The sequence below is a fragment of the Colius striatus genome, chromosome 1, assembly GCF_028858725.1.
Source record: "Colius striatus isolate bColStr4 chromosome 1, bColStr4.1.hap1, whole genome shotgun sequence".
In the NCBI taxonomy this organism is placed as follows: domain Eukaryota; kingdom Metazoa; phylum Chordata; class Aves; order Coliiformes; family Coliidae; genus Colius; species Colius striatus.
The window spans coordinates 44,017,144-44,041,944 of NC_084759.1; the positions used below are offsets into that span (position 1 = coordinate 44,017,144).

The window sequence follows — 24,801 nt, forward strand, 5'->3', positions numbered from 1 at the left end:
GGAGATTTGGGTTTGGGTTTCTGGTTTGTGGGTTTTTCTTTGGGTGAATAAGCTCAGATTTACGTTTTACAAAACTCAAGGTATTTTCCAAATTATGAAGTGGGGGGGGAAAGTTTCCTCATTCTCCTTTTGTTAATTCAATATTTGAAGCAACATCAAGGATTACAGTGCTTATGTTTTATTCAATTCACATAGAAAAGCATGCAGTATTAATGTAAAATGGTACAGTATTAATGTAAAATGTTCAGTGCACATTAGGTAAACAAGTCATTAGCATACAAACCCATTTTTATGGTCTATACAGGCATCCTGAACACATTTGGAATAACAATGCTTTTTGGGAACTAAATTAAAAATTGTGCTTAACTTCAAAAAAAAAGAAAAATCCAAGCCATGTCTGCAGACTTAAAAGGCATTTTATAACCCAAGTGCTATAACCCTGAAAAGAAAGAGGCTGCTACCTTACACCCACTTAAAGCAAGACTTTCAGTACAGTACAGTGCTACAAAGCAGTCCAAGCAGCAACATTTCCTCTGGGAGGCAAGTTTTATGGCAAAACTGACATTGTTTTAATAGCAATTTCATGAATCCATAGGATATATAGCCAGTAGCTGCCTTACACGCACAAAATGTAATCTTTAGGAATTGGAAACGTAACCTTTAAAACCAATTCTTACATAAATGACTGATTTGACAAGAACACTTTAAACCATCCTCTTCAAGGGAGCCGTTGGCTGCGCTCACAACTGGAAGATCATGTAATCTGAAAAACTGAAGCAAAAAAACCCAAACAAAACCCCTCAACCTCCCCCAGTAAACAAAATCCCCACCCAAATAAAAGAATCTGGAATGGTTCTTCCCTAGGAAAAAGCTTGTAACGGGCAAAGGAAGGTTCAGTTTTCACACAGTCGAAAAAGACAGGATCAGATTGCATGGAAGTCATTAAAAATTAAGTTCACCTGTAAATATTAAACATTTGCAGGTTGTCGACTTTGAGTCACGTTCCGTTTCCACACAGAGTCAGTTTTTGGTGGTTTTTGATGGACTTGCACTGGAAAGGCTGCTTTGAATTTTCCTCTTGGTCGACTGACCGGCATTTTTATTTTTCCTTTCAGCTATAAATGAAGACACCCAAGGAGGATTAAGCTGATTGTTCAGGTCAGAGGACGTCTTTAAAAAGCAGGAGCTGAACTTTTGTTCCTCACACAACCTTTGCGAGTTACCAAATAGTAAACTCTGGGAAAAGTCTCTTTGAAATAAACAATTTGGAGGTTTGATATCACTACCCACTACATTTTGGCCTGTAAACAGAGGGAAGTGGTCATTCATACCCAGCTCAGACGGGGATAGGACAGAAAACACAGCAGGTTTCCAGCCAGTTCTGTCAGCCGTCAGATCACTTGTCTCCGGACACTTCATACTCTGTTCTTCATTCATCTCTTCCAGTTTCTTCTCAGTTGTGCTCAGAAGCTTAGAGCATTCTGTTGACTTTGAAGAATTATCGAGGTCGGAGGACTTGAAATTGTAGCAGGGGCTCTTGCTGTTGTCAGACTCGGACATCATTGAATCCAACTCAGAAATTTTATCGAGGTATGCTGCGTCCATCGACGCCTCGCTGGAGGTTCTCGTGCGATTCATTTCAGAGGAGCAGAGAGTGTGTAACCTTTTAGGTAAACAAGAACTTGTTTTATCACTGGACTTTGTTGATGTCTCATCTGACTGACCAGCTACCGAAGCTTGTTCTGATTCATCAAACTCTACGTTCTCAGCAAAATTTGTTGGGCAGGTCCCCCAAAACCCCGTTTTTCCTGTACCAAAACAGTTTAGCTTCTTTTTGCTATTACAGCTGCTTGTGCTGTGTTCTGGAGAACCTTTGCTGCAGTCACCTGAAGCATCACAAAATTCTTCAAATTTCAGTTTTCTCAGGAACATTGATGGTTTTCTTGTGTTTTCTTTTCCATCAGGAGTGTTCAACTGAAGGCGACTGAGAGACAGAAAAGGAGTGCACGGGGGTGGAAGATCGTAAAGTTCTTCATCCTTATACGAGGTACATTCCTCAATTTTATTCCACTGCTCTTCTAAGCAGGCATCCATATTGGTAGTATTTTCATCCAGGAGAACCCCGTGACATCCTGGAAAGAGTTCTTTCTTTGGGGCACACTGGGTATTTGAGCCATTTGAATCATCCTGACTAGAAGAGCTTAAAGAAGTCCCGCCGCTTGTCATCTGTTCGAGATTGTCAGGACTTTGACTGGCAGTCAGAGCTTTGTTCTCCTCAACTTGGGTTTTCAAACATGTTGCATCTTTGCTGCTCTCAGCTCCTTCAGCATCTGTGGAAAGTGCTCTCTCACTAACAGCACTCGTTGCCTGGGCTCCCCCGCCTATCTTTTTCAGCTGTAGAAGCTGACACTCCATTTCTTCTATGTATTTATCACTTCTTTCCAGTGCCTTTTTTAGACGGTTCATTTCACGTTCACTTTGTTCTACTTTGGACTGAAGTGCAGCTACTGTAAACCTACCAAACCTGCAAGAAGTAAAAAAGACAAAGAATGTATCATCTGGAAAGAGGCAAAGACACTGAGCTGTTAAACACTGGGTTACTTTGAAAACAAAAGTCAAAACTTAGGATCCCGATAGTTACAAAAAAACCCCAAACCGTCATATATAATGTACAGGTGCGGGTGAATTCCTGAATAGCCAAAATTAACCTATTAGTAGCAGTAAGGCAATAACAAGCAGATTATCCTTCCAGGGGCTGGTTCTATCAATTCAACTCAAATATGCATGAAGAATTATCCCCTAAAACAATGGCAAAGATTTATGATAACATTTGAACAGTGGTCCACATCTTGAAATATTTACATTCAATCATTTTCCTACAGTACAGCAGCGTTTTACAATACAATTCTTACCCAATGTCACCTTGTCAAATACAAAATGCCAGTATGAAATTCAGAAATCACAGTACTCCTTTGAGGTGGTTTAAATACTTATATAGACCATTTCAATTACGTCCCTGTTAGCTACACAGCTTTTTCTTGGTCATCGTGGGGATGGTACTTCCACTTACTTCAGAGCAACTTGGGATTTTTTTTGACCTTTACAATGTGAACAATCTGATTTCTTCTTTGGCTTCAATACAAAAAAACCCTGCCACTTGTGGTTTGTGAAAGCTTCGTGTTTGTGGGGCTTCCAGCTTGAGCACATTTTCAACTGCCAAGATATGGACTTGCCTTTCCCCCATCCTCCATCCTCTTTGAAGACTGACCTTCCCCAGAGGGCAGGTGAAGGTTTCAGCTATATGCCCTGACTAATTCTAACCTGTTCCTGACAGGTGGGCACCAGGGAATTCCTTGCTCCATTCGAAGCTTTCAATTTACAGAAAGAAAAACAATTAAAGTCCTGATATTATTAGGAGGGAAGGAAGGACCCGCAGCCACCCTACAACTCTGACACGTAAGGTTTTCTATCACAAAGAAATGACAATTCGCTATGTGGGCTTACACCAACCTCTGCTTTCCATCTTGCAGCTCCATGTTACTGCATAAGTTTATATTCACTCTTCCTGCACAAACACTGCCTGGGACTTCTATCCTGTTTCTTTTTCTCTCTGTCCCTCCTTCAGCATCTTGCAGAGACACAGGGAATTCCCCTTCCACTTTCCCCATTCCATCCCCTCACCCCTTTGCAAAATGCTCCCAGGCTGGCAAAATATCCTTGAATCTATGCATGCATTTACAGCAAAGGACCAGACTGTTTTTTGTTTCTTCAGTTCCTGAGGCAAAAGCAAGTAGGAAACCACTCTATGCTGACAATCTCAACACAGTTATCTGGGCAGTTGAGGGAAGGAATAGGGGGGTATCACAAAGCCCCAAACATGTTTGGCAGCAGCAACTGGATGTACTGACATATATGACCCTTCAACTCCTTCTGCATGTAAGATTTTGCTGTAGATGGTTCAGTGATGGGGAAGTCTAAGTCAGGTTATTCACAGAACTGCTGCCAGACCACTTTTTCAACCAGATCAGCCTAAGATGCAGGCAGTTTTGGTATGTGCCACTCGTTGCCTTTGTAGAAAAAAAATGGCAAGGTAGTAAGCTTCATATTGAGAAAAATATTGTTTGCTTTGTAACATATTTTCCCCCAAAAGAAGTTGGCTGGATTAGAACCCTAGAGGCAGGGGACTTCCTCACTTTCATACCCAATTACCTTTATCTCCATAAAAATAGGGTCAGGTCATTTTTCATTTGCCTACTCTATAGGGCACAAGTCCTTAGCTGATTATAGCAGTTTTTCTGTTTCTGGTTGCATGCAAGAGGGAAAAGGGAGAAAAGGCAAACAAAACTTCCTCCCTTTCCCCTACGAAACTAGATAAAAGTGGAGTTACAGACAGCTCAGGAATGTTGAAATTATATTTTCAGGTGAAAGGGGTTACAAAAGAACAAGCACTTGCTCATATACAACAGATTTTGGCTTATTCTCTCCTTCAGCAAAAGGAACTCAGATTTTGGTTTCAAATACAGAAGGAGCCACTGCAGCACAGCAGGGCCCAAGCAACACCCTTCGTGCTTCCTAGAGTGATCCGAAAGTACATATTTTGCCTTCCTCTAATGGACCTGTTCACATAGCCTCACCAGAGCAAACCTTACACTGCTTAATAAAGCGCCTAAAAATGTTGCAAAAATACAATTTAGCTTAATAGCTAAGTGAGAGATGGGGAAAAATGCTTACATAAAATAAGCAAGATTTTCTGGGGTCTGCTGTAATAGACACTTTGACATATAAAATTAAACATGTTTATGATTATATGCACACCTGGCAATTCCCTTTTAATGGAAGAATGGTGTAATATGTTTATTTAATGCAAATAGCACTAGTGACAGCCTGAGATTTGTTTATGAGGAAGAAGCACTGTATTCTCAAGTGCAACTTTTATAACAAGTGTCCTCAGGTTAAAAAAAACCCCCACAACATTATGTTGTTCAAAGCCAAACAGCATCACTAATATGTTAATTGTTGTAGAGGGATGTGTTTGGGAATTTTGGTTTTCAGAAATAAGACCATATGACATGGTGCCTACAGTTACCTCTGCAGCTAGGCACCAGAATAGTAGTTGCTTTCTGTTCCTGTTTCGAGACTTGCATGCATTAATTTCAGACTATCAAGGACATGGATGTTTAAGAGCCATACTACAATGCACATATTTAAACCAATTACTCCAGACCAGAGCATGACAAAAAGTGTTTTGGTGACTGATCTGACAGGTCAGTAACTAGTTTAAAAGACAGGCGTATTTTGGTTAAAGAAGTTGGGACACTTGAAGTCCGTATTTCAGGACTTTTCCTCAGACAAGAGACCTGATATAGGTTGACCTGCTTCTGCACTGGGGTTGGACTAGATGATCTCTAAAGGTCCCTTCCAATCCCTACAATTCTATGATTCTATGACTCTTGTCCTAGCATGATTCTAACTTGACACCAATCAGATAGTTGCAGTCAGCTCTCACCTGCAGTGAGCAAGAAAAGGTAACATTATAGCTACAATGTCCGAGTAACCCTTTTTCACATTGTTCCACAACTGTTCCTTCAGTTATGAAACTCACCTACAGGAGAGCAAATTTCTCCAGTTGTTTCTTCTCTTATTTATCAGTTCTGCAAATTCAGATTCAGGGTTTTATTTTCACCCATCAGTGACCATTGACTGTAGCAGATCTGTCTACTTGGGCCTTTAACTCATATCAACTCAGTTTTAAACCACACCACCCCATCCAAACTTTCTTTGAGTTTGTAAGTAGTTGCAGCTATTTACTTGTTAGTAAGCAGCTGCAGCAAGGTTTTCCTGCATGATCATTTATGACTGGGGCTGCAAGGATGCCACAGAAGGTGACTCTCAAGTTCTAACCACCTGATGGCTCTGACTGGGGACCACTCTCCAATGATCAGTCCTCCAAGGGAAAGAAGGGTGAGAAGTGGGAAATGACAATGTACAGTCAGGACTTGTCAACAGTTTGAGACCAGGGCAATGCCAGCATGCACAACCAAGTCCAATCCCATCATTTAGAAACGTATTTTTCACTTGGGTCCCACAGTTAGATGGAAGAAAGAGGTAGGAATTCCAAGAACACAACAGCTGAAAGCCCTGCTGGCTTCTGCTAGTGATACTTCTGTGCTATCATGTAGCTGGACGAGAACGAGTTCTACAGCCAATCTCCACATTAACTATGAAAGGTTATGCAGCAACAACCTGACAATATCCCAGGTTGTATACAACTGCCTTAAAAGTGTGTCACTTTTGCATAGGCACGTTTAAGAAGAAAAAACAGTTACTGTAAGATAGAAATCTTTTCCTAGCAAGCAAAATAAAAAAAAAAAGAGTCAAGAAATACACCTCAAGCTTGTTCATGTAAGATTTGAAGACAGAAAAAAAAAAAGAATCAGTAATGGAATTTGGTTCTGCTGAAGAAGTAGCCCTGGGTATAACCTGATACTGCTTTCCATTCTGCAGACCAGGTTGGCTGACAAAAGAAAGCAAACAATATCTCCTTCTTGAAGGCAGCAGTAGAAACACCTGTTATAAGTAATTTTCTAGGCTTCTAAAAGAACAAGTTATTTTCAATCCAAGCAAACACTGGGCAGTAAATCTCCCCCATTGCACACTTTACGGAGTACAAACCAATCTGAGGACACCATGGCCTCCTCATGAAACCTCTCCTAAGCACCAGAGCAATCCACTTCCTTCACAATTCATGAGCAATATAAGCTTTACTGTTTGCTGGATGACTGTAGAGCAACAGGATTTGAACAGAAGCAGAGGCAAGGTACATTCTTTAAAAAGAGCTTTTCTTTTCACTTTGGGAATTGGATGAATTTGGAGAAATGTGCAAAGCTCCTTCAAGCTTTTTGACATATTTCAGTGAAGCACTACTGGTCTTCCATGTGGGAAAGCCAGACTATACCTGAGGTTGGCAAACAGCAAAACCCAGGAAGGATTACTTTGGAATTAGCAAAAAAACCCGCCACCAAAGCAATACCACACTCCAAACAAATCCCACAAAACTAAGCAGTGACATCTGAATGTCCCGATTCATCTGCTTAAGGTTTAGAACTTCATGACTGGAGTGAGTGCTTCCTCAGGATTTAATGCTATGATTCAAAGTTGTTTTGAAGGCTACTGCAGAGCATTTTCTCCTATTTACTTTTAAGGCCACTCTGCACTTGTCTTTGAAGATGGCCATTCCTTTGGGACAAGCCTGTGAGTTGCTGAGAAAGAAGTTCATTTTTGTGACCAGGAAGATGGTCTCATTCTGCTCCCTGGACATAGGTTACTGGAAGCCTATGTGTAGGCTCAGTGAAATGCAGACTGAATTAAACAGTCTGGCATGAGTGGAAATACTTGAGTTTGATAACAACTGAATATTGTACAGAATGATAGCCTTACATTTCAGTGTGAAGGTACCTGAAGTCATAAATCTAGACAAGATAAACATTAACATTGGAGGAAAAAAAAAATTCCCAACCCAAACCAATAACAATAAAACAACTCACAAAACAGAGAAAAGAAATAATGCAACAATTTTCCACGTTACAGATAGTTTTTCAGACTGGGATTTTAACTGGCAGAAGAAATTAAATATTTAGGGAAAAGACTCCTAGGAAGCCTAGAAGTCTGCTTCAAGCTAATTTGAATCTAACCATTCATAAAATACACTATACCCTGGAGTAGATGGGCTTGCTAGTTATTTTCCTTCAGGTAAAAAGCAAACATCCCTTTGCCAAAAATGCTTTTAGAACCATTGTGCCCTGCCAATAGGCCTAACAGTTTTCTATTTCACGTGGAGTTGGATGTAAAAGGGCTTACATTACTCTGCAAAAGTTATAAAACTTAAGTTTTCCCCATTTTGTATCAGGAAAACGCAAATCACTGAAAATCCGTCAGGAAAAAATGCAAATAAAAACCAAGCAATAACCACCAATCCAACTGATTTGTCTGAGAAATGGAGACTAACATAGGTCTTTGGTAAGAACTGGAGTGAGAAACTAACCTCTACTTGCCTTTCAGGCCTATGTCTGAACTACACTATGGTACAGTATTCTGTTGAAGGTCCACTCTCAAAAATGTTTCAAGGGAAAAAAATGAAAGCTAATCTATCAGTACCATCAATTAAAAATCGTGTGAAAATCCCTGACATGGCTGCAATGGCAATTTTATTGACATATATGACATTTTTCATCAGATTTTAATGGACACAAACAAAGAAAATGAACTCAAGACTATGACAAAAGGAAAGTTTTTTATTGACCACTGAATAAGGCTAATTATATTTTTCCTGTTATGTCACAGAGTTTATGTTACAAAGAGATCGTTCATCTGCCATCAGCAATTACTTTGCTATAAAGCAAAGCCTAATGAAATAATTTACACTCTGATATTTAGTTTCATTATGCACAAAATAAACTACATTTGGGACAAGGAGACTGAATACTGACAAATTCTTTCAAAAATAATTTGATATCAGTTTTATTTAGTAACCTAGCCAGTTTTTTAAGCATGACTCCATATCTGACAATCTGAAGGTAAGAAATATATGACAAATAAAACCAGGGTGGTGATGCTAAATAATGAAAATCTAATCCAGTAGCTATTTGAAATTGCATCTGAGAGCCATTCAGAAGCTTCTGCAAAAATTACCTTCTGGTAATTTTTTTACCTAATAAAGTCTACTGAAACAACTCCACTGGCATATCAGTGTACCTGCACAGAAAAGTTTAATTACAGTGACACTGTCAGGCTCTGATACTTATGCCTTCAGTTCTGATTTCACAAGCAAGGTAAGAAAATATTTATCACAACCTCTGTTCAGTGTGTGAAGCCTCATTGAAAGAGTTTTCAGATATTATTGAAGTTTGTCATCATAACTGCAAGCACATTTCAAAAAGAAAAAAAAAAGGCTTGATGTTAGGTCTGGTCTAAGTATTGACCAGACTAATGACTACAAGGTTGAAAGTTAATTTATAAAGTCTGCTAACAACATTAAGACAGGAGAGACCACCTGAAGGACGTGACTGGAATTCCAAAGAAATGTTTTAAATTTGACATGTGCATCAAAATATAGAATCATTGAATGGTAGGGTTGGAAGGGACCTTTAGAGATCATCTAGTCCAACTCCCCTGCAGAAGCAGGTTCACCTAGATCAGGTCACACAGAAACACGTCCAGGCGGGTCTTGAAGACCTCCAAGGAAGGAGACTCCACAACCCCTCTGGGCAGCCTGTGCCACTGCTCCCTCATCCTCACAGTGAAATAGTTTTTTCTTACGTTTAAGGGGAACTTTTTGTGTTCCAGCTTCATCCCATTACCCCTTGTCCTGTTACTAGCTACTATAGAAAAAAGGGATGCCCCAACTTCCTGACACCCACCCTTTAGATATTTATAAATGTTATTATGATCAACTTATAAGATCAACTCCTCTCAACCTCCTCTTCTCCAGACTAAACAGCCCCAGTTCCCGCAGTCCTTCCTCATATGAAAGATGTTCCAGTTCCCTGATCACCTCGGTGTCCATATGCTGGACACTCTCCAGAAGTCCTCTGTCCCTCTTGAGCTGAGGAGCCCAGAACTGGACATAGGACTCCAGATGAGGCCTCATCAAAGCAGAGCAGAGGGGGAGAAGAACCTCCCTTGACCTGATGGCCACACCCTTCTTGATGCATCCCAGGATGCCATTGGCCTTCTTGGCCACAAGGGCACATTGCTGGCTCATGTTTAGCTTAGTATCAATCAGGACTCCCAGGTCTCTCTCTGCAGAGCTGCTCTTCAGCAGGTCAATCACCAGCCTGTACTGGTGCATGGGGTTGTTCCTTCCCAGATGCAGGACTCTGCACTTGTCCTTGTTGAACCTCATGAGGTTCCTCTCTGCCCAACTCTCAAGCCGGTCCAGATCCCGCTGAATGGCAGCACAGCCTTCTGGGGAATCAGCCAGTCCTCCCAGTTTGGTGTTATCAGCGAACTTGCTGAGGGTACACTCAGTCCCCTCATCCAGATCGTTGATGAAGTTGTTGAACAAGACTGGCCTCAGAACCCATCCCTGTGGAACTACAACTCCAACTCGATTCTGTGCCATTGATCACCACCCTCTGTGCTTTGTCATTCAGCCAGCTCTCGATCCACCTCACTGTCCACTCATCCAAGCCACACTACCTGAGCTTTCAGATGAGGATGTTATGGGAGACAGTGTCAAAAGCATTGCTGAAGACAAGGTAGATGACATCTGCTGCTCTCCCCTCATCTAGCCAGCCAGTTACGCACTCATAGAAGGCTATCAGGAAACCCAATGAAGTCTCACACTTTGGAAAGGGACGTTAGCTACTTAGAAAGTAACCTTCCCACCTTTATTTTGCATTTGTGTGGCTATTTAGTGGAATTGGTACTAGCCATTTGCTCTAGAGGTGCCAGGTAAAAGAAAACAACAAAAAGGGTACCAGGAGGTGTCAATAAAAGATGCTGTAGGAAGACACAATACAGTTTTTCTGCTCTACATAGTGTTACTGAGGTATCGTTTGGAATTTAGTACCCAGTTCTAAGCACCGCTGATTCAGAAAACCGTGGAGAGCCTTGTCAGTACAGTAAAACCAAGTAAATGAAATTTACTCTTAAGTCACACTTACGTAGACAAACTGGACAAAGTCAGCCTAGAAGACATGACTCAGATTGAATAGGTACAGGTAGGGTGAATCAAAATTGCTAAATTTAAGGTGTGCAAGGGTTTCTTCTAGGAGGTATTTTTCTTTGCATATATTTAAATTCTTGTAGTACACCACTGGGCTCAAAGTGAAACCAAAGCTGAAGACAGCAAAAGTAGGGTACAGACATGCAATTGTCTCCACTCCTGAAGTGCCTGAACTATTCCTGGCCCAGCTTAAGCCTGATTCAACACATGTGCTCCATTCCCATGCACAGTTCTAGAGTTACCATGGCTCAAAGATCATTCCCAACACGTAAGGAGGGACATTTGCTCTGGAGACTTAAAAATTCCCAAATTGTAGAGAAATGGACGGGCCAATGTAGCTGGCACCTGGGTTGCAAAAACAACCTTGATACTGTCCAATTTCTAACAACATGTCAATATACCTGTGCTCCTAAAGAAGAAAGGGACAGGCTACTGTTTTAGGTCACACTGGTAAAAGATAGGAACATAATCAGCTTGCAGAAAGACTAGTTCTTCACAACCCTGCCCCTCAGGTATCTTTTTTTTTCTGACCAACAGTGTGGTAAACAATGCACAAGCTAGGAAAAAAAAAAAAAAAAAGATATGCTCTCCACTAGGGACTTTACCTGATACCAGTAGAAATCACATCAGATGATATGGTTTCCTCTATCTCTTCCAGGATTTATTTAGTTATATCTATTTAATCTTCAAGTTTGCCAACCTGCAAGGAGCCAACTCACTATTGAATCTTATGGGAAAATATATTCTATGCCATTAAAGTCCTCCCTATTGCCAAGACCTTAAATGGGGCTCTATCTCTCTTATTAGGGGCCTTCAGGGCAGAATGTACTTTTACGCATTTATGAGCACAGTACAAGTGTCATGCATCTTCTTTCCTGTGGTCTTGGATGACAAGCACTCTGGCAAGCAAGTTCACCATAAAGATGAATTTAATCTTCCAGGAACTAAACTGGGAACTAGAATGAAACCTAGAGAGTTCTCTTCTCTCATTAGCAGGTGCCCCCCAACTCCCTTCCTCAAAAGCACTTCTGGGCAATGATGTTCTTAGATTTCTGAGTTCTAAATGAATGAGAGAAAAAAAGGTAGAAAACCAGTGAAAGAAAGGAATACAACCTTTAAAATATGAATACTTTGCTTCACAAAGTACTTCCAAGGAAGGGTACCCTAGCACACAGTTGTAATTAGTATGGCAAAGTTTCTGCTTGTTGAGGTCACAGAACCACAGAATCATTTCATCTGAAAGAGCTCTTTAAGATCATTGAGTCCAAACTTTGTCCCAGCCCTATCAACCATTAACCTAAGTGCAACATCCAACCCTCTCTTAAACACCTCCAGGGACAGCGACTCCACCAGCCCCCTGTGCAGGCTGTTCCAACACCTGGCAACCCTTTCAGTACAGAAACTCCTCCTCATATCCAGCCTGAATCTCCCCTGCTGCAACTTGAGGCCATTTCCTCTTGTTCTATTGTTTGTTACTAGGGAGAACAATCGACCCCCACCTAGCTACAACTTCCTTTCAGGTAATTGTAGAGAGTGATAAGGTCTCCTCTGGACCTTCCTTTCACAGAGAATCACAGAATCTAAATGGTTGGAAGGGACCTCGAAAGATCATCTAGTCCAAACTCCCTGCCAGAGTAGGACCACCTACAGTAGGTCACACAGGAACTTGTCCAGGTGGGTTTTGAATGTCTCCAGGGAATGAAACTCAACAACTCATCTGGGCAGTCTGTTCCAGTGCTCCATCACCCTGACAGTGAAGAAGTTTTTCCTTGTGTTTCTTTGGGAGGTCTTATTTTCCAGCTTGTACCCGTTGCCCCTTGCCTGTCATTGGACATTATTGAGAAGAGCCTGGCTCTGTCCTCCTGACACTTGCCCTTTATGTATTTGTAAACATGAATGAGGTCATCCCTCAGTCTCTTCTTCTCCAAGCTAAAGAGTATCCCTCAGCCTCATTGTCATTAATGTTTGTTTTAACTGTTTAAGACATAGTATTAAACACAAGTGTCAGTTCTGGGAATGATGTTCTCAGCTACAGAAGCTCAATTCTACATATCTTGCCCAGACACAAAGCTATCAGGGGCTTTGCCTGAAAAGGGAGATTAAGTCCACAGAATAAACCCGAAAGGTAGAAAACCTCCTTTCCAAAATAAAACCAAATACAACCAGAACATCTCCACCCAGCAGCAGCCTCTTCTTCTTTGACCACATACCAGATTTAGAAATTTCCCAATTACAAAACCAAGTTCACTGTAGAATTCAACTAATAAATGCATTCCTTCAACACTGGCCAAACAATAAGAAGGAATAGCACTTGTAGTGGTGTTACATTCCTTTGTTGTACATGTGCTGCTATTCTGTAACTTGCATTTGTCACCTAACTCTTTGAGGATAAGATCTCCAAAGTCCACCTGGAGACATGTGCAACACCATGTACACCACCACAGTTTTAGGTTAAAGTCCTACAACAGCTAAACAGTCTATTAATAAAATAGAAAAGCTTTTAAAATATTCACATACTTTTGGGGTGATCTACTATCAACTTCAGCTTTTAGTCGCAAATTCTCTCTTAAAAGGCTATTGTTTTCCATGCTCAGTTTCTTATTTGCCTAAGGAAAAGAAAAGGGAAAAAAAAAAATAAGTACACAGTAAACCAGAAATGACTTCCAATATTTATGGGACAAGCTGTTTCTCCTTTTTAAAGGGACAGAACTAGAAATTTGAGGGCAGGAAACAGCCCTCAGACAGGGACACCACTTAAAAATCACCACGGGAAATGGCTTGCAAAACTGAATAGCGAACAGACATTTTTTATTTATATTCCCAAAATACATCGCAAGTGTCCTATCTAGGGAAATAAACACAGCTATGTTAGTTAGCACAGAAAGTCATTAAGGAGATGTACTAATGGCAATTCCATGTTTTTTTTTTCCCACATGACTAAATACGTTAAGTACATTAACATTACAATGTGCAGGTATCAGCAAAACTAATGTTGAACGGCTTCCCCCATTCCAAATTAGAGTAAGATTACTTTGTGGTTTTTGGCTTGTTTTTAAAGCATGGTTATCCTCTGGATGTAAATCCATTGCGACAAGCTATTTGCAGTCTTTCTTCACTTTCTTCCAGGATGTTGTGATCAGGATTCCTGATTCACAATTCTTCTTGAATTGAGGTCAATTCCTTCTTCTCAGTTCAGCAGACACTCTTGTTAACAAGATACTTCATACAAAGAGAAGTTTTCCTGCCACCGTGCTTCAGAACAATAAACACCACTATCCTAGCAAATAGAAAATACTCTTTGCACTTCATAGTCTGCTCAGTCTCTGCACGCTTAAAACAGTACCATCAGCCCAGGACTCCTAATTCATAGCCCCAATTAGATGCTTCTACTGCAGATTAGAAGAATAACCTAGAGTTAGATCCAAAGAAGAAACTATGCACATGGGCTCAGGAGTGACACATACTTGTTCAGAAGCATCAAACGGTGCAAGAAGAGAGGCAGAAAACTAAATATTTATATAACTATCCCCAGCAACCTCTCCAGGTGAGGCTAAGGCACTGGGAGGTAGAAGAAACAGTGCAGAGAAAAAGAAGCAAACACCCTCTACCACCCCCCAACACTAAAATATTCCTTATGGATAGAAAGATTGAGTAGAGACTTCTGGTAAAGAAGGAATGGGAGAGTGAGCCCAGAGCTTGGATGCCTGAGTGTCAACTATCTAGTATATAAAAAATAAAAGCACAAAACACTATCCTGAAAGCAATAAGTAAGAATCCAAGCCACCTCCTTTCCAAAGGAGCATCAAAATAAACATTTGAACATGGCCAAGACCTTTCTCTCTTTCCAGAGAAACAGTCTCATCAGTCACAAAACTCAAACAGGAGAACACACCATTCGAATGGTGTCAGCAGTAGGGCATCCACCTGGCATGTGGCAAGGCAGGACCGAACTTCTTTGGTGCCCTGCTTCCAGGGAGTGCTCTACCCTCCAACCCAGTAATCTACAAGAGATCCTCACTTGCAGCACAATGTCTAGATTAACAAGTTAACGTAACTGCATTATTAATGAGTGTACTTTGTCTAGTATTTCTACTGCTGGGTTTGTATCACCACTTTGATACTTGTTATGACTCAGTTCAAAGTAATAATGCCTACTTTGGGAGCCTGTGCTTGGGGACATGAAATGATCTGTTTCTTCACTCGGTCTCGTTTTAAAAGAAAGTGATGGGTAACCGTATTTTCTGAGGGACCCTGTCTCACTGGGAAGCAATGTGTGGTTGAAGCTCTTGGGTCAGGCTTTTTAGGGGATAAAAAGGTTTCTGGTTCAATGTATGTGGGAAAGAAGTCTTGCTGTTCAGACTGAGGTTGGTCAGTGCATGCTTAGAAGTGAAACAAGGTCTAAAAGAAGAGTCAATTGACTTGAGGTACTTCTGGAATTGAGAAGATGTTGAACGTGGAAGAGATGGGAATTGAGTGTTGGACTCAATGACCTTCAAGGTCTTTTCCAACCTAAATTGTTCTATTAAGACTTGATTCTTAAAGTCCATCTAAACCTCTATTCCTGTCTATCCCTTAACCAAGTTCAGAAATTCCATAAACTTGAAACTCTTTTCCTGCCAAGGCTGAAGTTATATGAAAAAAACTCTCAAACACACTCCTCCCTCGGGCCTTGTTATATTCCTCTTTTTACTTATCTAGGGAAAAAGTTAAAAACCTTAGTCACCACAAAAGGTGGGGGTGAGAAGGAGGGAAAAGAGAGGCAGTACAGCTTAACTTTATGGAAAACAAGAATTAAAACAACATGAGGAAGACAAGAATTCCTTGTTGCGATTCCCCTTTTGCCAACTACAAGTGATTCTGAAGCTCCTGGGATCTTCTTAGGAGGGCAGAATATATACCCTGGCCTGTAAACTTGGAAGTCTGAGTCTAGATAAGCTGTTGAAAAAAAGCTCATTTTCTTTTAGTATTTATAACACAGTGCAGTCAAGGCCAGAATTTGCTACACAGAGGCTAATCTGGAAGAGTCCCACCACCACCAACAGACTAGCTGAACAGTACAATACGGGTCTTGGAGTTTGTAGCACGGGAAAAGTCTAAACAGTATTAGTGCTTACAAAGGAAAGAAAATGTCCTAAACACCTAACACTGCAGATTTGTAGGATGCAACTTGGGATTGTTAATAAAAGAAATAAAGGTAGCATTTTGAATAAATGCAAATCTAGTTCTTTCTACCTTGCCTTTCAAATTAATCTTGAAATCTCACTCTTCTTCAGTGCTTGAAGTGATCCTTCTTCTGCCCACAGGTAGATTTTTGCAAGACATTTTTATTTAGATATATTTTCACAGGACTACCTCCTGCATCCTTCTCTTCCTGCAGTATCAGGTTTTCTTTTATGTTACATTCAAGATGTATAAAAAAGCTGCAGGCTTCCAGTAAAGGATCTTCTGGTCATAAAATGCTGAAGCTTGTCTATTTTCGGTCAAAGGGTCAAATTACTCTGTCTCAGCAAATTGCACCAAAAATATCGGCTAGTAGGGAGGGCAATAGTGCAAAATCTGCCTCAGCCAACTATACTGTGTTTGGGCACTGAATGTTGCAAAATAGATATATTATATAGATTATTGCAAGCCTGAAAAATCTGGTCATCAATACTGGTGACAAGTGCTACTATAATCCAATTACCCAGTCATAGAGTGACAGAGGAGTTGGAGAAGAGTTACATACAAGACTCACTAGAATAAGCAATAACATCTGACATGCGCCAAGGCTGTATGGAAATACTGTGATACAACAGTCACTGGAATTCAATTTTCCCCCTCTTTCTTCTGGGTCTATGAAGTACTCAGAAGTCATGCTAGCTCTCACTCCTGTTTAACTGACATAAAACAGTTACACTACAAAATAGCTGAAGAAGTCTGCTTATTACCTCCTTTAGCTTTTCCACATTATCCATCACTTTTTCACACATATCATTGGCAGCTTTCAGCTTTTTGCTCCATTCCTCTGGGGTTTCTGGGCCACTAGTACTCGCTTCATTTGCAGATTGGCTACTTTCCTCATTTTGGCAAGACAAAGTTGATGTTGTAGGATCCAGAAGAGACTTCAGCTGTGTCTGTAAACTGAGGTTTTTACCTCTCAGGTCTTCCACTTCTTTTTGCAGGGATTCTATTTCATCCTAAAGGTGTCAGAAATTCACGGGAATGAAAGTAACATGTGACATTAATTAAATAACACCAGCAAGCTCCCTCAACACTTTAGAAACACAGGTTCTGGCAAGCCCAGGTGCATGCCTTTGCTTACATGTATATCTAAGTATCCTTATGTGTTGTGCTCTAGGCAGGATTTTAATCAACTTGCACACTCTAGCATTGTGAAGGTTTCAGTGAAGGGAATCCCTTGCCTACATAAAGGACTCTGAACAAACTGGTGGGCAGACCAAAAGCTTCAAAGCATTCAGCAACATGAATCTATTATTAGGGCACTCTGTGGGAGGATTTCCTGTATCAACAGCGTTGTTAAGGTCGTCCTCTGCTGACTCATTTGCTGTTACTTGAGAATGTTTCTCTCCTGTCATTCTGAAACATCACGTGTTCAGATGCTGGAAGCCTCGAGGTTCAAAATGGACAGAATATTGCCTAGGAGAGGCTGCTCCAGCTACAGGGAAGTAACAGCACCTTAGGAAACACTCTCAAAATGCAAAGAACAATGCTGTTATTGGTCTGATGCCACAGAGACATAAAAAACCTTCAAAAGCCTGTTGCTAAAGGGATAAAAGAAAGAATTTATCCTGAATACTTGTCTTCTATGCTGTTCACCAACTTAAGTACTTGAGGTGCTCAAGGTCAGTTTATTAAGTGAGGCCATATGTGGCATTTCCATCAATTCAAAGCATTTTTGCATGAATAATCAAGGTTGAGCCAAGCCACTCTAAATTTAGGGGTCTTTTTAAAAGAGATTTATGTTATCCTGTGCCTACCTGTGATTTTGGAGTTGATTCAATGAGGAAATCTCATTTTCCCAACTCCCTCTTTCATAGGGGATGAAAGAAGCTGAGCTATAGGCAAGCTTGTCATAAAAGACAGCCCTTACTTCCCCACAGTTGAGGATATATACCATGCTCGTTTTCTTTCTCTCATTCTCCTCCCTGAGACAGGTTTCTCTACAAAATATGCATGTCTTCACATTGGTGCTACTAAGGAAACAACACCTGAGAAAACAAACTAAGCATATTCCTTATTAACACCTTTTCACCTTGTTCCTAAGTGAATATATTCCCAGCAGGAGATTGCAGATAATCCTTCATGAATTTCAGTCACTTTCAGAAAGCAATAAAGCAACAACAATAAAAATTAACCTATGTTAGAAGGTTACAGTAGGCAGTATTCTTTAAGAAGAAATTTAGTTTCCCTGAGCAACTGGGAATTACTTCAGAAAATGTTTGCATTTATATTGATGAGAAAACAAAAAGCCTCCAATAGCCAATATGCACAAAGAAAACATCCCCATATCACCTTGGTCTGGAATTCCCACAAAATTATAGAACTGCCTGTACTTTGTTACCTGTAGCATAGAAAGAATATCACCATAATTTCAGCAGGATCACTTCAAGCACTAGCAAATGCTCTCTTATAACTTTAGCCAGAAGGTGGGATTTTAATGCAGCTGAGTTTCACACAGATCCAGTCGAAACCTTTACTCAAATGACAAACACTGGGATGCCAAGCAAGAGGACCAGTTGTATACAGTAATTTAACAGTTGCAGTTCATCTGGAAAGTCACAACACTACCTTGTCTCCTTACCTCATATTCTTTGTGGAGCAATTCAAGCCTTGTTTTACGTAGGTGTTTTCTGACCGTTGGACTAAATATAGGATCACTTTCACTCGTCCCTCCTAAAGCAGCACAGGATGAAAGGAACACAAATATTCTTTCTTTTTCTGTCAATTCAATACTTGTAATGGTGTATTAAATTTCCTATTACATTACATTTCCTATTTTCAACTACATAAACAGCTAATATTGGACTAATCTTCTACCATGGGAGATTTAAAGCCTTTTCATTTTCAGAACAGGTTAAACAGGAGTATGTGCTAGTGGTGCTTAGAAGGCAAAATCCTGCCTCATGGCAGGAAGACAACTTTTGATTTTTTTTAGCTTGGTATTTTCCTTGCCAGAATCCTATCCTATTTAAGACCAAATAAGCTGGGGGCAGAGGGGTGGGGAAATCAAGTATATATTTCATTAGTACAAGGTAATGTAAGTTTCTAGTGAGATTGTTCAGATATATTTTTCTCTCAGAACCAAATAACAGAGCTGACATTTTGTGCCAAATAAAGATCACAGTATTTTCTAGCTCTAGAGAACTTCAGATCCTTATTCAGGTGTTGTAGTTTTGTCTTACTTTTGAGCTAAGAGACGTTTTCTTCAAAATTAAAGGAAAGGGGATGAAATGTTGAATAAAAACAAAAATAATGAAAAAAAGATCACATATTCATCCAAGATTTTGGATTGAAGTACACTACTTCTCAGCTAAATGCTATTCTCTTAGGTCAATGGGTTGCAATGTAGAGGACCTCAACCAAAATGCACTTTTTTTTTTCCAGTTACAGGTACCATCTAACCAAGATTTCAAAAACAATCATTAGAGCTGTGGGGTACTTTGCTGCCTTTGAATAATCTAGCCATTAATACACACATATTCTTTGGAATTCTTACCTTCTAACTATTATGTATGCTTCCAGAAATATTTAAAGTTACATCTTCCTCAGATGCTGATAAAAAAAAAAAAAAAACAAACAGAGGAAAAAAACCCATATCCAGACATCTCTGCACTTCTCCATCAGTAAATATCAGGAAGTTATTTCAAAGCCTAAAGTCTTCCTTACCTATAATTTCTTTGCAAGGATTTTCAGGAGTAATGGGAATTCTGCAAGCGGGGCACTGATTATTGTTCTTCAGCCACACTTCAATACAAACGGAACAGAAGACATGGTTGTTGACACAGATGACTGGGTGACGGACCTTTTAGTATTAAGGGTGGGAAAAAGAAAGGGAAGAAAAAAAAGACACCATAAATACTTCAAAATTCTTTCAGGTCATAGAATATGAAAACACATTAGTCTGTCTCTTAGTGCAAGTCTGATCTTCCAGGAGAGAGATACTGCTGTTTCACAGGACTAGTGAGGAGCGACCTCCTGACTCACAACACAAAACTTCCCCATTAGTATAGGCACCAAAACTATAACCAGTTTTGCAAAACTAAGGTCCTTGATCCCAAAAGGTCATTAGTACACAGTGTGGCAGGCACCTCTCCTTCACCTCACAAGCCCCAAGAACTGCAGCCAACCACTCCAGTGAAATGCATTTGTCTCCTTAGCTAACAGGAGACCAAAGGACACGCATTAACTGATTTTTCAAAAGCGATGGAATGAGGATTGCTCCTTGGCAACGACCAAGGCAACACTTTGCCCTGGAAGAGGTGTCTCTGAAAAGGATAGTGTTACAGATTAACTCTAGCCTGCACATAATCAGCCTCATGGAAATCAGCTTTAAAAAGGATAAGGGCCAAAACCACAAAGCAGAAACATGAACTCGCAATCACTAATTCAAGCCTCCTGCTAGATATGCATTGCTACTAAATAAGTCATTACCCAAGAATGGGGTAGCTAGCTGAAGGATTAAATATTCCAATCAGACACAGATCCTTTCAAGAAGCTTTCCCTCCCCTTCCAAAACAGCAAGGTAAACAAACTTTTAGAAAATATTAATGACAATGCATTATTCTGTCTTGTCATTTAACTATAAACCTTGTTTGAAAGGAAGTGTGCAGAGAGGGACCAAATAAGTCACAGAAGAAAAAGACATTCCCCTATATCTGTGTCTTACTGCAGCTTCTGTTACAGTTTAACTGTAATACACACTCTAAAATCTCATAAGGCTTAACATTAGTATCTGTGTTAGGTGTCTTATAAATAATTATTTATTCTTCTTCCACTTTGCCTTTGCCTAAGAAAGGTGTTTTGAGACAGAAGTACCAGTACTTATTACTTCAGATTCATAGAATCATAGAATGCTAGGGGTTGGAAGGGACCTTTAGAGATCATCTAGTCCAACCCCCCTGCAGAAGCAGGTTCACCTAGATCAGGTCGCATAGGAACATAGCCAGGCGGGTCTTGAAGACCTCCAAGGAAGGAGACTCCAGATTCTACTGCATTCCACTTAAAACCCAACTTCAAGAGAATCCTGTCAACTTAAAAGAAGTTCTTATCATCCCCAATATCGTCCTCTTTCATTGTGTTAGTAAAGCAGTCAAAACAAAAAGGAAAAAATGAAAAATTGTTAGGGAGAAGCAAGAAACTGTGAAGGATAACCAATAACCACTTGGGAAAAAAAATGAGATGTGCAATACTGACTGTATGGGTATGATTGCTTCAGGACAGATGCTAAAACCCAGGCCTTTTACCACTAAAGCACACATAGAACTGTCCAGATCTGTCAGCTTTTTCTCCAATTTCCTGTCTATGCCTCTGTCACAGGACAGATTCACAAATTTTTTAAAAACTCCAATATGACAGTCCTTGGAGCCAAAGGATTTAGTTATACACAAACAGAAGCTCAAGTTACTGAAGGTGTGACAGAGACACTAAGTGATTTCTCCAAGTGTCTGCACACTTTCACCTCTAATTAAGGAGGCTTTTTTTTTTGGTGACTAATGCAAGCATTAGCACACCAATGCTCTGGAAATATTTAAATGATACAATATCAATTATTTAAATAACCCAAATCTTGTTATTTACTGCATTTCTTTACCAGAAAAGGAGCTTTCTCCAGCTTTCCCATCAGAAACAAGAAGAAAAAAAAAAAACCCAACTTTTTCTCTAGCCATACTTCTTTCTTACTCAGAAGCAGTCTGAGAATACTTATACGTATGGCAATGATAGGATCAAGAGTAGAGTAACATTAAATAATCCAAATGTGAAAAGGCATTCCAGGAGTGCAGGTCTCTCCCCTAGTAAGAGACACTCAGTTACTCCAAATCTGACATGGAAGTGTACTTCATGCAACTGAATGATTACTCCACATCTCCAGCAAAACAGTAAGTCACATTTATTGCTCTCCAGGGTACAGTGGTTCTGATTTACACACCTTTACAAGTTTCAGGGCTGAGGTTTCTACTTTTGTTGGCTCAAAATCCACACAAAGCAATGCAGGCGACCACAGCAGAAGCTGCTATTGAAACGCCACACAATGGCTGGGGATGGGTGCCGCTGCCCTTCGAAGAGACTCTGAACCACCGACTGTGACAAGCCCACAGCGGGGGGTGGGGGAATCGCAACAGACTCATTACTAAAGAAGCATTTTGCTCTAATTACAGCACAGTTTCAGTTCCCTAATCAACTATAATGTCTAGAAAGACTAGAGCTTATTTGAGAAGGCTTGATTAGTTACGTAATTTTGAGCAATTCCTTATTTTTTCTCCCCAAAATAACGTGATTCCTATACAGGTCAGGATGTACATATCCTGTATGTCATTTTGAAGGCCCTTCTGGACCTTCAAGCGGCACTAATGGTGTAGCAGGCACATGATAAGACAGGCATGCTGATACCATTGAACAATTTCCCAGACAGCCTAGGAGAGTTCCAAACACACAGAATTGTGTGCCTGAGCCCAGGTAAACTGTCAACACCAAAACCAACAGGAAAGATCTTCCAGGACCAGCAAACCTAACAGCCTGATGCAGATGGCTTCTGATCTACTCACTAATTATGAATACAGATACATCAGATGATGGCCTAGACTGTGTTAAAAGAACATTCAGGTGAAAACCATGAAGTTTATCCAAGCAATCAACTCTTATTACAAATGGCTACTTACAAACCTTGCCAATATATTTGCCAATATATTTTACGATATTGTTCACACTAACAAAATGGGACGATATTCCCCCTCCCCAACTTTCTGCTCCATTAAAAACAAGGGGTCGACATTATGCAATGAGTTTCTCTTCAGTATCTCTTTTTATCCTCTTATCATTGTGCCCAGTGAATAGTTTCTATTTTGCAGAGAGCCCTTTGCAAATTTTCCAGAAATAACAAGAGATGCATTCTGATTGCAGGGTGGGCTTTCTACTCAGTTTGAAGGTTATGTTAGAATCTATGTAAGTATTACAATATGTCAACCCTCCATGATACTTGCTGGATTTGTTCTGTCCTGTAGAGGGGAGCAGAAAGATTTTTCCCTTAATTTAAACTAAGTAACTTTTTCTTCCTCTAACCTTACTATCAAGAATAGCTTTACTTGATTAAGTTTGTCTTTAGCTTGGAATGTCACTGAAAAAGATATGTATTAGAATCATAGAATGGTCCTGTATTAAAGACAGGACTGCCAGAGTTGTCACTTTTGGCAAAATTTAAACAGCTTCCCACATCTAAAAAGGAAAGCATTCAAACACCTTTACTACAGATATAACCAGTAGGTTCAATTATATAATGTTGAGGTATTACCTCAGTGCAACACAACTAAGAGGAGTGGGGAAATTTCTTCCAGCACAAAATCAGGAACATCTATTTCCAACCAAATCCAGAAATGAACCAGAAATATCAAATAGCAGCTTGAAACAACCCAGTGGATTTATAGAAAAAAAATATGAGTGGATACTTAATGAATCTGTCAAGTGCTTAGATTAGAAAGTCTGCAGAATAAGATTCAAGGAGCAAATACACTGTCAATTTGATTTTGCTCTCCTCTTTTTTCAAGAGCATCCACTCTGTATTACAGACACGCTAAATCCATGTTCTCCTCCATTTTCATTAAACAGATAAAAGAAAAGGTGAGGTAAAAGGACCACAGCCAAGAAGTCTTGCTTAGCTTCCACAGAAAAGACAAGAAATGAGGAAACATTGTTGCTAAAAGCATCACTCTCTGTCAGAGTTGAAAAAAGGGAGATGTCTGACTACATTCACTACCGATGCCTACATCTACTTTATACATCAAACACATCTCTTGTTTTCATTTCAGCGGGAAAGGTCTTGGAGTAAAGGCCTCGAGAGGTAGAAAGAAAGTGGACAGTAGTAAATGCTGAGAATAAACATAAAAGGCTATTTCCTCCCTTGTAACTACTGTTGTGCCTTAAGAGGTTTGTTTTGTTTTAGAGAGCAAAACAACCAAGAAAAACAGAATAGTACTGAACGAGCAAAGAATTTGAGAAGCAATTAGTGACAGTTATGAAATTAGCTCTGGGGCTTTCAGAGAAGAACAGACTAGCAAGAACCCTCCACTCCCTGAGGGAGAAGAGAAAGGGGCTGCAAAAGGGTCGGAAACGGGAAATGGAAACTTTTTCTCCAGACTGGTGCAGTTTTGCTCGATACTTTTAAAATCCACTCGGTCAGACAACCCCTCTTTGTTTCACTCGTCCTCTACAACACACCTCTGCGCTCAAACACAGACTCACCTAGTGCTTCAAAACAATTATCCTACCGATAGCGGAAGGAAACGGAAACCTCAGAACCTTTCAACCTAGCAGCCATACACTCGCGTTTGGCGGCCTGGGGCCCCCAGCCTCTTCTAACAGCCCTCGGGAGCCTCCGGCTGGGGGCGAGTCGGCACGGTTAGACCATCAATCTCGTCCGCAGCCGGGTACGGCCCTCCTGGCGGACGGGACTCCCTCCTCGAGCTGAGACCCCACCACCACCACCTTCAACACTCCCTTGGAGAAGGGACCCTACCCCCCAACTTTCTTCCCAGCGCGGGGCCGCACCCCCTTAAGAAGAGACGAACCCGGGGCTGCGGGCCACGGCGGGGCCCGCCGAGCAGCTACTGGCTGGATCTGATGTGACCTGACCGGGCCGGATCTCCCTCCCCGGTTCCCATACCCCCGACTGGGCCGCCCCTAGGCCGGCGCTGAGGGGGAAGGACAGCGGCGGCGCCGTTACCTTCCCCAGGCAGATGTGGCAGGTGATGGGCAGCGTGAGGGACAGCGTGACGCTCGGCCCGTGCTGTGCCATCGCGGCGGCGCGGCCCGGCTCGGCTCCGCCAGCATAGAAGTCCCGCCGGCGGTAACAGCGGCGGCAGCAG

At 40.8% G+C, this 24,801-nt stretch overlaps 1 protein-coding gene across 1 annotated transcript; it reads right to left on the minus strand.

Moving 5' to 3' along the window:
* Positions 1–816: 816 nt before the first annotated feature.
* On the minus strand, positions 817–24,796 carry OBI1 (ORC ubiquitin ligase 1). The gene is made up of 6 exons (XM_062020519.1): positions 24,660–24,796; positions 19,613–19,748; positions 18,528–18,619; positions 16,654–16,902; positions 13,244–13,332; positions 817–2,524 (listed from the first exon to the last, which is right to left on the minus strand). The coding sequence occupies exons 1-6, from the start codon at positions 24,729–24,731 to the stop codon at positions 1,021–1,023; spliced, it is 2,142 nt and encodes a 713-aa protein (XP_061876503.1). The 5' UTR covers positions 24,732–24,796; the 3' UTR covers positions 817–1,020.
* Positions 24,797–24,801: the final 5 nt, after the last annotated feature.